Here is a 15,650-nt window from a genome sequence, read left to right on the forward strand (position 1 = left end):
CATCACTCTGTCACCCAGGCTGGAGCACAATGGTGCAATTTTGGCTCACTGCAACATCCACCTTCTGGGTTCAAGTGATTCACCTGCCTCAGCCTCCCAAGTAGCTGGGATTACAGGCGTGCACCACGGTGCCTGGCTAATTTTTGTATTTTTAGTTGGGGGGGGGGGGGGGGTCTCTCCATGTTGGCCAGGCTGGTCTGGAACTCCTGACCTTAGGTGATCTGCCAGCCTCAGCCTCCCAAAGGGTTGGTGAACCACCATGCCCAGCCCTTTTTAACATTTTATTAAATTTTTCATTTTATAGACAATGTCTCGCTATGTTGCCCAGACTGGTATCAAACTCCTAGGCTCAAGCGATCTTCCTGCCTCAGCCTCCCAAAGTGCTGAGATTACAGGTATGAGCCACCATGCCCAGCCATATTCTACTTTCTTGCTGCAACTTGTTGATATTTATAGTAAAATCTAATTGGTTTTTCATTGATTCAGAATTCGTAAAGGAACTAGAAGTTTAATAAGTCAGCAAGTCTTATTGAATAAATAGAATTGTAGGGAGAATACTTTCTAGGAAAGAATGGTTTCTCAAAATGTTGGAACATGTTCTTAGTGCTATAAAATACTGACAAAACAGGTTTATCAACTCTCTAAGGCAAAGCATGTAGCCCCCTTTAGTTGCCCACATCTTTGCCACCATCTGTCAAATGCAAAAAGCAAGATGCTTTCCGCCTCACAGGACACTGCTATATTTACAGGAGAAGGTCTGGGGGTGGAATATCTTTATGCGGAGCTTTCTTATTTTCTGAAAAATGAGGTTGCTATGACTGAAAATAATGAATTCAGGTGATGGCTTCTTTGCTGTAATACTGATAAAGTCTTTTGTTCACATTGTGAGTCACCTGGAAGATGGAATAACAGAAAACTATCATTTTTAGTTATACATCTTTTTTGAAAAACAATATAAAAAATAAAATACTGGCCATGCGTGGTGGCTCATGCCTGCAATCCCAGCACTTTGGGAGGCCGAGGCGGGCAGATAATGAGGTCAGGAGATCAAGAAAGACCATCCTGGCTAACACAGTGAAACCCTGTCTCTGCTGAAAATACCAAAAATTAGCCAGGTATGGTGGTGGGCGCCTGTAGTCCCAGCTACTCGGGAGGCTGAGGCAGGAGAATGGTGTGAACCTGGGAGGTGGAGCTTGCAGTGAGCCGAGATCGCACCACTGCACTCCAGCCTGGGCGACAGAGCGAGACTCAGTCTCAAATAAATAAATAAATAAATAAACAAACAATAAATAAAATACTTAGAAATGACCCTCAAAATGAGCAAATTCCAAAATACGTTTGACTGTCCATCTCAAACGCAATTCTAGAAGTACACCATGTTACTCATAGTTTTTTTGGTTTATACATTTACAAAATAACTTTAGATTTGTTTTTGTTTTCAGTTATGCAAACTTATTTTCTTAACTATGCAAAATTATGTAAAGTCAATTTTTTTTTTTTTTTTTCTTTTTGAGACTCAGTCTGTCACCAGGCTGGAGTGCAGTGGTGTGATTTCGACTCACTGCAACCTTTGCCTCCCAGGTTCACACAATTCTCCTGCCTCAGCCACCCAAGTAGCTGGGATTACAGGCACCCACCACCATGCCTGGATGATTTTTGCATTTTTAATAGAGATGGGGTTTCACCATGTTGGCCAGGCTGGTCTCAAACTCCTGACGTCAAGTGATCCACCTGCTTCAGCCTCCCAAAGTGCTGGGATTACAGGCGTGAGCCACCGCACCCAGCCAATTAATTTTTATTCTAGGAATTTCATGTTGTAATTCCTTCCACTGTCCATCAAGTTCACCTTTGTTCCCCTACAGAGCTGGAGTAAAATTTATCGTCAAAAGATCTTCAAGTTAGCCCTTTCTAATAGAACTGATACTTAATCCAGTTGTCCTGTCAGCCCATAATTCTTTTATTTTGGCTTCTTTCATCTCCTTTTAATATGGATATACTGATGAAGACTTCAAAATTCACCAAAAATCTTTGGGATCTAATTTCTTCCACCAATTTACTGTAGGGTCATTTTTGGAGTAGGTGGATCTGCCTCGTTCTCCATTTGATGCCCTCTGTGAATATGCGTGAGTTCAAATCATATTCATTCCTAAGCTATCACAGCTCAAGAAGAGTACAGACCTGTGGAATATGTCAATACCTTTAACCCCAGACATCATGTTTTCAAGATAAAAGCCTTTAAAACAAAAAGTCATCTTGATATATCAAGTCAACATGAAATTGGAATACAAAATTGATATAGCTGAGATTTTCCTCATATACTATGCTTTTAAACTCTCTATTTGATAGTCCTAGAACCAAACTTTGTTGTTTTTTTTTTTAATTTAGAGGCAGGGTCTAACTTTGCTGCCCAGGCTAGAGTACAGTGGTGCTATCAGAACTCACTGCAGCCTCCAACTCCTGGGCTCAAGCAATCCTCCTGCCTCAGCCTCCCTTTCCTAAGTAGCTACAATTACAGGTGCACCCCACTCCTGGCTACTTTTTAATTTTTGTGGAGATGGGGTTTTGGTTTCCTTGCCAGGCTGGTCTTGAACTCCTGGCTTCAAGTGATTATCCCACCTCAGCCTCCCAAATTCAGGGATTGCAGGCATGAGCCACTGCGCCCAGCCTGGAACCAACCTTTATGGTTATCAATACTCCAATCATTTTAAGTGTCTCAGGTATCATAATACCCTTCTTATTTGTAGTAAAACTTATACTGAACAATGAGTTCCGGATTTCAAAAGAGGATTGATTTTTTTGTACCTGTCTATAAGTCAACTTTAGATTTTGTTCATGGAACTAAATGAAGTATTATGTATAACTCGAACATCTCATAGCTTTCTATTTTTATCTCTGTGTGGGAGAAAAAGTACTTTTCTCTGCAGGTTTAATGGTTTTTGACATGCCAAATCTTTAATTGCAATAGACTTCCCCATTTCCTGCCATGAAGCTGAAGGCAGCTGTATTAGTGTCTAAAGCACTGTTTCCTGTAGCTCAATGAATGACAAAACCAGTTAAAATACTGTTAAGTTCCCTATTCAAATATTGTTTCATTTCCAGGAATATTGGTTCTTTAAAGTGGGAGGTTTATGAGGAAAACTCCAGCTACCTCAGGCAGTACCTTGCACATAGATGTATTAATTCAATAAATTAATACAGAATAAATCAAGATTATATTCAAATTTAAGCTACATGCAGCAAATAACAGATGGAGGGAAAGGGATCTTCCAAAAGAATAAAAGTGAAAAATGTATTCTGATTTCAAAAAGAGAGAAAGGAAATTCTACATTTGACAGTAACGTGTTGCTACCTATTACTTCTGGAAGCCTAGTGCTAGGGCAAGGAGGTGGTTTTTACATGCAAGCTATTTAAAGAAAGGAAGAAGATCCTGTCTTCCAGAGATTGGCTTTCAATAGACTGAACGGGGAAGGGGAAATTCACACCAAATAAACTTCTGGTGTCTTTTTAACAGATTGTTTTTAGAAAATTATCAAAAGTCAACAGAAACCAGGGATGCATTACCTTTGGATGAACACCCTAAGTAGCTCACCTTAGACACCCTGTTGTAAGCAAGCCCTGCGTGAAAACTCACCTCAGCTGTGTAAATGTAGATAGTGTTGAAGTTTGCAGCTACCAGGGCCCTCAGCATGAAGAGGAAGCCAATCAGGCCGGCACTAGAAAACAGGAAGTGGAGAGAAATTATAAAAGGCAGCATGGTGGACCACCTCCCGTGGCCCAGTTCCAAGTGCACTGTGGATGATAAGACACACCCACAGATAACCCAGAAACCGAGGGAGGTGCTGCTTCTCAGCTGGCCTGATTGTGGGGTCCTTAAGCAAACCTCCTTCCAATCTTACTCCCCGCTGCCCTCTCCTTTCCCCAGTGCTGCCATTCAGCCTGGCCCCTCACGTTAGCACACCTGCTGGGCACGGTGGTTCACACCTGTAATCCCTGCACTTTGGGAGGCTGAGAGAGCTAGATCACTTGAGGCCAGGAGTTCAAGACTAGCCTCAGCAACATAGTAAGACTTTTTTTTTTTCTTTTTTTTTTTTAAGACAGAGTCTGGCTCTGTTACCCAACCTGGGGTGCAGTGGCACGATCATGGCTCACTGCAGCCTCAACCTCTCAGGCTTAAGTGATCCTCCCACCTCAGCCTCTTGGGTAGCTGGGACTATAGGCATCAAAAACCACACTCAGCTAATTTTTGTATTTTTTGTAGAGATGGGGTTTTGCCATGTTGTCCAAGCTAATCTTGAACTCCTGGGCTCAAGTGATCTACCTGCTTCAGTCTCCCAAAGTTCTGGGATTACTGGTATGAGCCACCAGATTTTTTTTTCAATTGACCCAGCATGGTGGTGTGTGCCTGTAATCCTAGCTACTCAAGAGGCTGAGGCAGGAGGATGGCTTGAGCCCAGGAGTTAGAGGCTGCAGTGAGCTGAGATCGCATTACTGCATTCCAGCCTGGGTGACAAGGTGAGAGACTCTGTCTCAAAGAAAAAAAAAAAATAGCACACCTGCTGCTACCATCCCCTGGAAAACAGTGCAGAGAACTTGTAGAATAAATGATACATATCAGAGCTCAGGTCACTCCAGGACTGCAAATTAAGAGTGAAATGAGCAGAAGGCTCAAATAAGCACACTGTCTGTATTACTAAACTTTCTTGGCATTGGTTCAAATAATGTGATAAACAACCAGAGCCCCGATTCTCCAGGAAGCATTACATAACGATCCTCAATGTTTTGGTAGGTAAAGTGAGTACACCATCATTGGCACCCATAATCCTGTGATAGCTGGAGGAAGATGGGGTCTGTAGGAAGAGGGAAGGGGGTAGTAGGGAACAGGCAAGACCATTCTAGTCAAACAAGCAGCCCACTCTCCACTCTCCTGGGTGAAAGGGACTTGTCCCTGAAACTACTGAACACCATGGGTCAGGAGACTCCATTTAGAAACCACTGCAAAAAACCTGAAGCAACTAACCAGAAAATACCTTGAAGTGCAAATGTTGAGGAGAAGGAAGAATAAAGCCGTGCATCCCATGGTAATGGAAAGGCTCAGCCGTCTTCCCAGGAAATTGATGCCCAGGATATTTAAAGGATTCACTAGAAAGCAAACAGTAAAGATAATTTCTGGAACCTTGGAAGGCAAGTGGCATATTGCAACACTGGCATGGATTCATCCTTGTCGTTTCAGAAAGAAGCAACATCATCCAAACCTCATGAGTATTCCAGCCAAAATCCAGTCACGTTGTCATCAATTTCAAGACTTTTTACATATACTTTACCCACGTGGGTCCAGGAATTATAAGTACTGGTGCCCAGGATATTTATTATATCATGCAGGTCTATTGTAGATTGCCAGCTTGCCAGGCCTATATTTTAAGTGTTTTATATGTTTTCATCAAATTCAAGGTGCCTTTGATTTTTTTTCATCGGCTCAATTTAACATTCAGCTATTGATTTTTAAGTACCATCATTTTATGTCTACTAAAATAGAAATAATGCTGTCAATTGCAATCTAACAAGCCATTGTAAGCCACATTCCAATTTCAGAGATGTTAAAATGTAAGGGCGAAAAAAACACCTTACAATTGATAGAATACAGCACTTCAAAGCTCTACTCCTCCAGACTTCTCTTGCCAACACCAATCCAAATTGGAGATTTTTCAGCACTACTTTGTGACTTACTCAGTTCTACTAGGCAGGAGCAGCATCACAGCATCACACTTCTCTCAGCTAAGACTCAAGTGCACATACACCACCCAAGACAGAGACCCGACATGCAGAGGGACACTTACAAGCAATTTCACCAATGGTGCTGATGATCATGGTCCGATAGTCAGAGGGTGCAAACATGTGGCAATAGCAAGGGCTCTGGCTCTCCCCTGAGTCGCCCCCAGTCACCACCACCTCAGAGTCTGCCTTTGAACCACAGACCAGGTCCCGCTCCAGCAGCTCAGCACTGGCCAGGATAACCCCATAGTAGGCAAAAGAGATTCCGAGCCTGGAAGTGAGAAAAGAATGTCACTAGCAAACGCTGAGACCAGACCTGAAGGATGAGTGGGGAGGGGATACCAAGTGGAACGTGCAGCATGTGGAAAGCAAAGAGAGCAGAAAGTCAGGTTCAGATGCCACACAGAGCATTTGTGGAAGTATCTCTTACACATCATACAGATGTACACATGCCTGTTGGGTATAAACCTAGGAGCGGAATTGCTGGGCCATAGTATACACATACTTCCAGCTGTAATAGAGACCTCCAGTTTTTCAAAGTGGCGGTACTAATTTGAACTCCAGTCAGCTGTGTATGAAAATTCCAGTTACAGCCTGGTGCGGTGGCTCACACCTGTAATCCCAGCACTTTGGGAGGCTGAGGTGGGTGGATCACGAGGTCAGGAGATCGAGACCATCCTGGCTAACACGGTGAAACCCTGTCTCTACTAAAAATACAAAAAATAAGCCGGGTATGGTGGCGGGCGCCTGTAGTCGCAGCTACTCCAGTGGCTGAGGCAGGAGAATGGCGTGAATCCAGGAGGCGGAGTTTGCAGTGAGCCACTGCACTCCAACCTGGGAAACAGCGAGACTCCGTCTCAAAAAAAAAAAAAAGAAAGAAAATTCCAGTTACTTTGCCTCCTTCTCAACCCTTGGTATTGTCAGTTTTTCATTTTAGCCATTCTCTTGGACTGGCGGATTTGTAATGGTATCTTGTTGGGTTTTAATTTGCATTTCCCTGGTGACTTTAAGGTTGAGCATGTTTTGACGTGTTTATCTGGTATACGTTTTTGGTGAAGTGCCTGTTCAAGTCTCTTGCCTATTTCTAAATTGGGCTGTTGGCCAGGCATGGTGGCTCATGCCTGTCATCCCAGCACTTCGGGAGGTTAAGGCAGGAAGACTGCTTGAGGCCAGGAGTTTCAGACCAGCCTGGGCAACAAAGCAAGACCCATTCTATAAAAGCAAAATAAAATAAATTTTAAAACTTAAAAAATTTTTAAAAACTTAAATAAACTGAGTTGTCTATTTTTTCCTGTTAAAAAAATTATATGTCTAATATATAGCATATTTTTTATATATGTGTGTGTGTGTGTGCGCGCACACGCGCGTGTGTGTATATATATATAATTTGCTGGAAATATACATTGCAAATTTCTTCTTCCCATGGATGGCTTACCTTTCAGGCTCTTCATGATTTTTTTTTTTTTTGAGGCAAAGTTTCATTCTGTCACCCAGGCTCGAGTGCCGTGGCACAATCTTGGCTCACTGCAACTTCCACCTCCTGGGTTCAAGCGATTCTCTTGCCTTGGCCTCCCAAGTAGCTGGGATTACACCCAAGTAGCTGGGATTACAGGCACCCACCACCACACCCAGCTAATTTTTTTGCATTTTTAGTGGAAACAGGGTTTCTCCATGTTGGCCAGGCTGGTCTCGAACTCCTGACCTCAGGTGATCTGCCCATCTCAGTCTCCCAAAGTGCTGGGATTACAGGCGTGAGCTACCACATCCAGCCTTTTTCATGATATCTTGACACTGTTCCTAAGTTCATAATTTAATGTATTAAAACTCATCAATCTTTTCCTATATAGTTAGCATGTTTTCATCCTGTTTAGAAAATCTTTGCTTACTCAAGGTCATGCTGCAGAGAAATGAAACACAGAGGGTACCACAAGAGTCTATGCCATTGGACTTAATGATTGGTGACTTCAAAGGACAAGTTTCTGTCATGTGGTGAGGAAAAAGACCAGGCTGCAAAAGTTAGGAAGTGAGCTCATATGCTCATAAGAAAAATTTGAAAATTGGTTGAAGACAATTAGGGATTTTTCCTCTATCTGTCTATGTATCTATTTACTTATTTAGTGGTAGTGGTGTTTGTAGAATGACAAGACATTGCTTGTCTTTGTAATATTTGGAGTTGGTGTTATGTTTTTCTCCCCAGTGGCACTCACATAGATTTACTTAAATAGGCTTCCTCCCAATGCCTCTATTTAAAACTAGTTTTGAAATAATTACACTCTTACCATATGACCCAGATCTGTAACGTGGTCCGTAAATATTTAGCATCCAATAGGTCTGCAAATCTTCCTCTTTTTTCCTGGGGTAATAATGAAAAGAGGGAGACAGAATATACTCAGCAGGTTAAGGATGAACGAAAGTTTCCACTGTTTTCGATCACAGAAGATGAGAATCATTTTGGAGCATGGTGGCCTGGGATAACCACTCAGCTCCTATGAATACAGCTGACACAAACCCAGAGATAATTGCTTTAAACCCATCTGTCTCAGCCAGATCTGTCTTTTGGCTTTTTCTTATCATTGACAATTACCAAAGTTCACTGAACTTAAGATCCTAACCTTTTGCTCTTCCTCTGCTCACCAGCACTGGTGCGGGGGTGGGGAGGGTAGGAGGACACATGCAAAGTAACTGTGAAACTGATGAGAGATTCTTCTAAAATTAGCATTAAAACGAAAACTCTTATATTAAAAGAATATGAGACTTGTTAAGAAAACAACGGCATAAAGTTGAAAAAGGACAGAATGCCTAATTTCTTTTTCTGTCTCTAAGGGGTGTAGTTAGCAAAAGTTCTTGTCCATAGTACCTATTCAATACCTTCGGATAAAAACAAGTAACAATGGGCTGGGTGTGGTGGCTCACGCCTGTAATCCTAGCACTTTGGGAGGCCAAGGCAGGTGGATCACCTGAGGTCGGGAGCTCAATACCAGCCTGACCAACATGGCGAAAGCCCGTCTCTACTAAAAAGACAAAAATTAGCCGGGCGTGGTGGAGCATGCCTGTAATCCCAGCTACTTGGGAGGCTGAGGCAGGAGAATCGCTTGAACCCAGGAGGCGGAGGTAGCAGAGAGCCAAGATCACGCCATTGCACTCCAGCCTGGGCAACAAGAGTGAAACTCCGTCTCAAAAAAAGAGGAAAAAAAAAAAACAAGGAAGAGTTACCTGATGGCACAGTAATCGATTTTTATGTAAAGCTAGGAATGCTTCAGATGAGGGCACGCCATTGAAAACCAACAGCTCTTTTCTCAGAAAGAGACCTGGGATTACAGGCTCTTTCTAGAGACACCGGGAATGTGGTCCTTGGGTGCCCCAGATTTTGTTATCACAGAAAGTTAGAGTTTGAAGGTAACTTAGAGGCCTTTTGCTCCAATGGTTAATTTTTAATTTTTGTGGGGCACATAGTAGGTATGTCTATTTATGGGGTACCTGAGCTGTTTCGATACAGCTCATGAAATAAGCACATCATGGAAAATGGGGTACCCATCCCCTCAAGCGTCTATCCTTCAAGTTACAAACAACCCAATTATGTACCTCAAGTTATTCTAAAATGTACAATTATTATTAACTATACTCACTGTTTTGCTATCAAATAGTAAGTCTTATTCTATTTTTTCTGGCACACATTAACCATCCCCACCTCCCCTTATCCTTCCACTACTCTTCCCAATCTGACCAAGGCCCGCTGCACATTCCCGTATCTGGTCTCAGCACACATCTCCTGGGGCCTGCAGTGCCCTCTCCCCTCCCCAAAGGCTTTTTTCCTTTTTTTTTTTTTCTTTGAGGAGTCTCACTCTGTCACCTGGGCTGGAGTGCAGTGGCGTGATCTTGGCTCACTGCAACCTCCGCCTCCCAAGTTCAAGTGATTCTTGTGCTTCGGTTTCCCAAGTAGCTGGGACTACAGGTGTGCACAAAATCGCCCAGCTAATTTTTGTAATTTTAGTAGAGACGGGGTTTTACCATGTTGCCTAGGCTGGTGTTGAATTCCTGACTTCAGGTGATCCACCTGCCTTGGCTTCCCAAAGTGCTTAGATTACAGGCATGAGCCACCACGCCCGGCAGGCTCACTCTCCTTTTAGTGTTCAGTTTATGTCCCATTTATCCCCGGAAGAGGCTCAGACTGCCATGGCTTAGTCCCTTCTGCTCTGATCACACACATACACCTACACCCCACCTGGTTCTAAGCATCTGGGCTCTGTTATTTATTCCTTCATATGTGATGCTCATTTCATTAACCAGATTGTAAGATTGTGACCAAACCAAAGGCAGGGTCTACTGCCAGTAGCTCTGGGCCTTGCTCAAGAGATGACTGTGGAGGGCCGGACGCAGTGGTTCACGCCTGTGATCCCAGCACTTTGGGAGGCCAAGACAGGTAGATTACCTGAGGTCAGGGGTTCAAGACCAGCCTGGCCAACATGGTAAAACCCCATCTCTACTAAAAATGCAAAAAAATTAGCCATGTGTGATGGCATGCACCTGTAATCCCAGCTGCTCGGGAGGCTGGGGCAGGAGAATCGCTTGAACACGGGAGGTGGAGGTTGCAGTGAACCAGGATCACGCCACTGCCTTCCAGCCTGGGTGACAAGAGCAAGACTCCATCTCAAAAAAAAACAGATGACTGTGAAGAAGATCACTTAATGGGCATGACGGATGGAGGCCGAAAGCTGAAGGCTTAAGAAAAGTGGAGAGGAGGAGGAAGGGGGGACAGAAGGATGGAAGAGGGAAGGTGAAGAATGGGGGATGAAGAAGGCGGAGGGAGAGGTGAGGTAGGAGAGGAAAAGCAGAGGAAGTGGGATGTGGAGGGAGGAGCCAGACAGAGGAGCAAGGGGTGGAAAGGAAGGATGGAGAATGTGCAGGGAAGATGGGAGATAGGGGATTGTGGAGGGAGGATGGTGGAGGGAGGAAAAAGGAGGAGGAAAGAGGAGAGATAACTTATTTCTGACCTCAGTGCTCTTCAGTCCTAGAGTTCCAACTACTGCATTCAGTTCACAAAGCACATGCCAAAAACAGTTGTGCTCAGCTATCTTATAATCTTACAGCTATCCGTGGTTTTGAGTTAATTATCTCTGCTAAGATTTTTTCTTTTTGCAACTATTTTTATTGTTTACACTATTGACAATCAGAATTTTACAGCCACCTAAAGATTATGTTCCAGTCTCTATAAACCATAATAGTTTCCTTCTTTTAATCATAGTTGCCTAGCAACTAGTTCATCCTCCCACCCTGCTTTGCTGGGTAAGAGGTGATTGTCAGTATCTCAGTAGGAAGGAAGAAGGGAGCTGACGCTGTAATAGTAGCTTTCTGAACTCCAAACCCATGAGAGTGTATTTCCAATATTTAAAAATAAACTAGTATGACGGAATCATTCTGAATCCTTTGGAAGAAAATTGGGGTTTCTTGTTTAATATGGTTTGGTTATTTGTCCCCTCCAAGTCTCAAGTTGAACTGTGATCCCCAGTGTCGGGGGTGGAGCCTTATGGGAGGTATTTTGGTCATGGGGGCGGATCCCTCATGAAGGGCTTGGTGCTCTCCCTGCAGGAATGAGTGAGTTCTCACTCTGGTTCATGCGACAGCTGGTTTAAAGGAACCTCGCACCTCTCTTGCTCCCTCTCTCACCATGTAATGTGCCTGCTCCCTGTTCACTTTCTGTTGTGAATAGAGGCTTCCTGAGGCCTCATCAGAAGCCCTGCAGAGGCTGGTGCCATGCTTATACAGTCTGCAGAACCATGTGCCAAATAAACCTCTTTTAACAGTCACCCAGTCTCAGGTATTCCTTTATAGCAATGCAAAACGAACAGACGCACTGCTCCAGGATTATAATAGGTTTTGAGATACATATAATAACGGGGGCAACACTCCACAGAAGCAAGTGAGAATACCTTACCAAAATACAATGATGAATATGGGGAAGGCTTGGCATACCGAATGCTCACGATATTTGCATTACTATGGAGCACACGCCACCTCACTCTTAAAATGCAGGCCAGATGGTAGTGGGATTCAAGACTTTTGTCATCAGTGATGTCCTCAGCAACCAATCAGGAACACCCAGGGCAGCCCACCTCTTGCCTGTGTGTAGGACACTCAGACATCACTTGTCCCATGGCGGCTACAGGATCCTGAGAATGCAAAGATTCAGGGCTGGGTAGCACTGCTGGTATGGACCCATCTCAGACACAGAGCATGAGCTGAGGGCAGAAGAGCCTTTCCCATGGTCCTGCCTGCCCCAGCAAGGTTGTGCGCCAGCAGCTTTTCTCTGTACCTCCTGGTCTCCCTGTCATGCATTCATTCCCTGCCTTGGCATTGATGCCATCTCATTCTACCAGATGTCTAGTATCCTTGGATCCTGTCCTTCCTCATCCTATCAAAATCTGGGGGTCTGGTGCGGTGGCTCATACCTATTATCCCAGCACTTTGGGAGGCAGAGATGAGAGGACTGCTTGAGGCCAGGATTTGAGACCAGCCTAAGCAACATAGCAAGACCTCATCTCTATTAAAAAATAAGAAAATTAAAGCCAGGCACGGTGGCTCATGTCTGTAATTCCAGCACTTTGGAAGGCCAAGGTGGGAGGATCAGTTGGGGCCAGAAATTTAAGACCAGCCTGGGCCAGTGAGACCCTTTTGCAACAAAATAATTAAAAAAAAAAAAAAAAAATTAGCCAGGTGTGGTGGTGTGCACCCATGGTCCCAGCTATTCAGGAGGCAGAGGCAAGAGGATCACCTGAGCTCAGCAGGTTGAGGCTGCAATGCGCCAAGGTCACGCCACTGTATTCCAGCTTGGATGACAGAACAAGATCCTGTCTTTTAAAAAAAACAAGTAAATAAAAATGAAAAAATTAGCCAGGCATGGTGGCACATGCCTGCAATTTCAACTACTTTGGAGGCTGAGGTGGGAGGATTGCTTGAGCCCAGGAGTTCAAGACCAACCTGGGCAACATGTCAAAATCCTGTCTTTACAAAAAAATTGTACAAAAATAGCCAGGCGTGGTGGCACACTCCTGTAGTTCTAGCTACTCAGGAGCTTAGGCAGGAGGATTGCTTGAGCCCAGGAGGTCAAGGCTGCAGTGAACCAAGATCACACCACTGCACTGCATCCTGGGTGACAAAGCAAGATCCTGTCTCAGAAATTTTAAAAACAGTTAATATGGACCGGGTGCAGTGGCTTATGCCTGTAATCCCAGCACTTTGGGAGGCCAAGGCAGGTGGATCACCTGAGGTCGGGAGTTTGAGACCAGCCTAACCAACATGGAGAAACCCCGTCTCTACTAAAAACACAAAATTAGACGGGTGTGGTGGCGCATGCCTGTAATCCCAGCTACTTGGGAGGCTGAGGCAGGAGAATCACTTGAACCCAGCAAGCAGTGGTTGCAATGAGCCAAGACTGCACCATTGCACTCCAGCCTGGGCGACAAGAGCAAAATCATCTCAGGAAAAAAAAAAAAAAGTTAATGTGGTAAATTTTTTGTTATGTATATTTTGCCACAATGAAAAGACTCAAAAGGGGAAAACAAAGCTGGTTGGAGGAGGAAAATGAGGAGTTCTGCTTTATTTTACTTTTCTTTTGCTTTTTGAATAGAGGTGGGGGTAGGGTTGCGCCATATTGCGCAACTTCTGGCCTCAAGCAACCCTCCTGCCCCAGCCTCCCAAAGGAATGGGATTACAGTTGTGAACCACCACACCTGGCCAGGAGTTTTGTTTTAAACTTGATAAATATGAGATTTATACGCTTGTCAACTCCAAGAATAAATGTCCTATGGAGAGAGAAAGGTAGGGAGCTGGATGTACGCAGGAACCAGGGATGAACACGTGGAGATGGTGAAGTCTTGCAGTTAGTTTAGGTCACACACATGCCCAAATGTGCCCGATACTCATGTTAAAAATGCTTCTTGCTGTTCTTCAAGGAAATGGCTTCTTCAACCAATTCACAAGGAATTCTATCAAAATGGATGCCATTTAGCAATCAAGAAATTGGCAACTGCTGTTGAGAGTTATAAAGCTACAAAAATATTCCAGAGAACCACCACAAAAGTGAGCCATACAACACAGAAAATAAAAGTGATGAATCTGATAGAAAAAAATTTTTTTTTTTTTTTGAAACAGAGTCTCACTCTGTCACCAGGGCTGGAGTGCAGTGGTGCGATCTCAGCTCACTGCAACCTCCACCTCCCAGATGCAAGCAATTCTCATGCCTCAGCCTCCTGAGTAGCTGGGAGTAGCTGGGACTACAGGCACGCACCACTACGCCCAGCTAATTTTTTGTATTTTTAGTAGAAATGGGGTTTCATCATGTTGGCTAGGCTGGTCTCAAACTCCTGACCTCATGATTTGTCCTCCTTGGCCTCCCAAAGTGCTGGGATTACAGGCGTGAGCCACCGTGCCTGGCCGAAAAATAATTTTTAAAATTTCATCTATAAAATAATTTTTTAAAACAAAGTGGATAGGAATACATTTCTATAAGCAATGTGCAGTACTGACATTAGTTATAAAATGTTGCTGAGAAAAATAAAAAGAAATACATGGGGAAATACACTTACAGCAGGACAAGAATACTCAGTATTATAAAGATACTGATTCTCACTGCATTATTAGCCTATAATGTCAACAAAATCTCAAGCTCTCATAGGATTTATTTATTTATTTATTTATTTATGAGACACAGTTTCATGGTGTTGCCCAGGCGGGAGTGCAGTGGCGTAATCTTGGCTCACTGCAACCTCTACCTCCCGGGTTCAAGCGATTCTCGTGCCTCAGCCTCTCAAGTAGCTGGGATTACAGGCATCTGCCACCAAACCTGGCTAGTTTTTGTATTTTTAGCAAAGACAGGGTTTCATCATGTTGGCCAGGCTGGTCTCGAACTCTTGGCCTCAGGTGACCCACCCGCCTCAGCCTCCCAAAGTACTGGGATTACAGGTGTGAGCCACCACACCCAGCCAGATTTTATTTTATTTTATTTTATTTATTTATTTATTTATTTATTTTTGAGACGGTGTCTCGCTCTGTTGCCCAGGCTGAAGTGCAGTGGCCAGATCTCAGCTCACTGCAAGCTCCGCCTCCCGGGTTTACGCCATTCTCCTGCCTCAGCCTCCAGAGTAGCTGGGACTACAGGCGCCCGCCACCTCACCTGGCTAGTTTTTTGTATTTTTTTAGTAGAGACGGGGTTTCACTGTGTTAGCCAGGATGGTATCAATCTCCTCGTGATCTGCCCATCTCGGCCTCCCAAAGTGCTGGGATTACAGGCTTGAGCCACCACGCCCAGCCTATTTAATTTAATTTAATTTATTTATTTATTCTGAGGGGAAGGTGGGAGTAGATCTTCATAAAGTGGCTCCAAAATTTTTCTAGAAAAATAGGCCTGAAAAAATACTGAAAAAGATGTTTGACCAGGGGAATTGACCCTATCAGAAATGAAAAGTATATTATAAAATACTATAATTAAAACATCATCATATCAGACCTGTCTATCCTTTCCTCAACAACTTGAAATGCTCTTTATCATATAATAAATCCCCATATATACTTGAATCTACAAATCTATTATTAGAACAGATTATTCAAAAACAGATTCAAATATATAATGAATGGATTATTCAAAAAATACACATCATGGGCTGGGCGTGGTGGTGGAAGTTGAGGTGGGTGTATCACTTGAGGTCAGGAGTTCGAGACAAGCCTGGCCAACATGGTGAAACCCCATCTCTACTAAAAATACAAAAATTAGGTGTGGTGATGCACACCTGTAATCCCAGGTACTCGGGAGGCTGAAGCATGAGAAACACTTGAACTCAGGAGGCAGAGGTTGCAGTGAGCTGAGATCACTCTACTGCACGCCAGCC

The 15,650-nt window shown here is 43.8% G+C and overlaps 1 protein-coding gene and 1 non-coding gene across 6 annotated transcripts in view; both read right to left on the reverse strand.

Moving 5' to 3' along the window:
• The window catches only part of SVOPL (SVOP like), a 73,797-nt gene that overhangs the window by 27,501 nt on the left and 30,646 nt on the right, over positions 1-15,650 (reverse strand). For all 5 annotated transcript variants that reach the window (XM_007983072.3, XM_037991140.2, XM_073009381.1 and 2 more), the window contains exons 7-10: positions 8,049-8,122; positions 5,835-6,040; positions 5,028-5,139; positions 3,632-3,713 (exon numbers count right to left, since the gene is read on the reverse strand). In XM_007983072.3, the coding sequence (XP_007981263.3) occupies positions 3,632-3,713; positions 5,028-5,139; positions 5,835-6,040; positions 8,049-8,122 (474 nt within the window). The remainder of the gene's footprint in view (positions 1-3,631; positions 3,714-5,027; positions 5,140-5,834; positions 6,041-8,048; positions 8,123-15,650) is intronic.
• Positions 2,725-2,852, reverse strand: LOC140709743 (small nucleolar RNA SNORA40). Its single transcript, XR_012090483.1, has one exon. It is a non-coding gene; the product is annotated as a small nucleolar RNA SNORA40 (small nucleolar RNA).

Source organism: Chlorocebus sabaeus, chromosome 21 (genome assembly GCF_047675955.1).
Source record: "Chlorocebus sabaeus isolate Y175 chromosome 21, mChlSab1.0.hap1, whole genome shotgun sequence".
Taxonomy (NCBI): domain Eukaryota; kingdom Metazoa; phylum Chordata; class Mammalia; order Primates; family Cercopithecidae; genus Chlorocebus; species Chlorocebus sabaeus.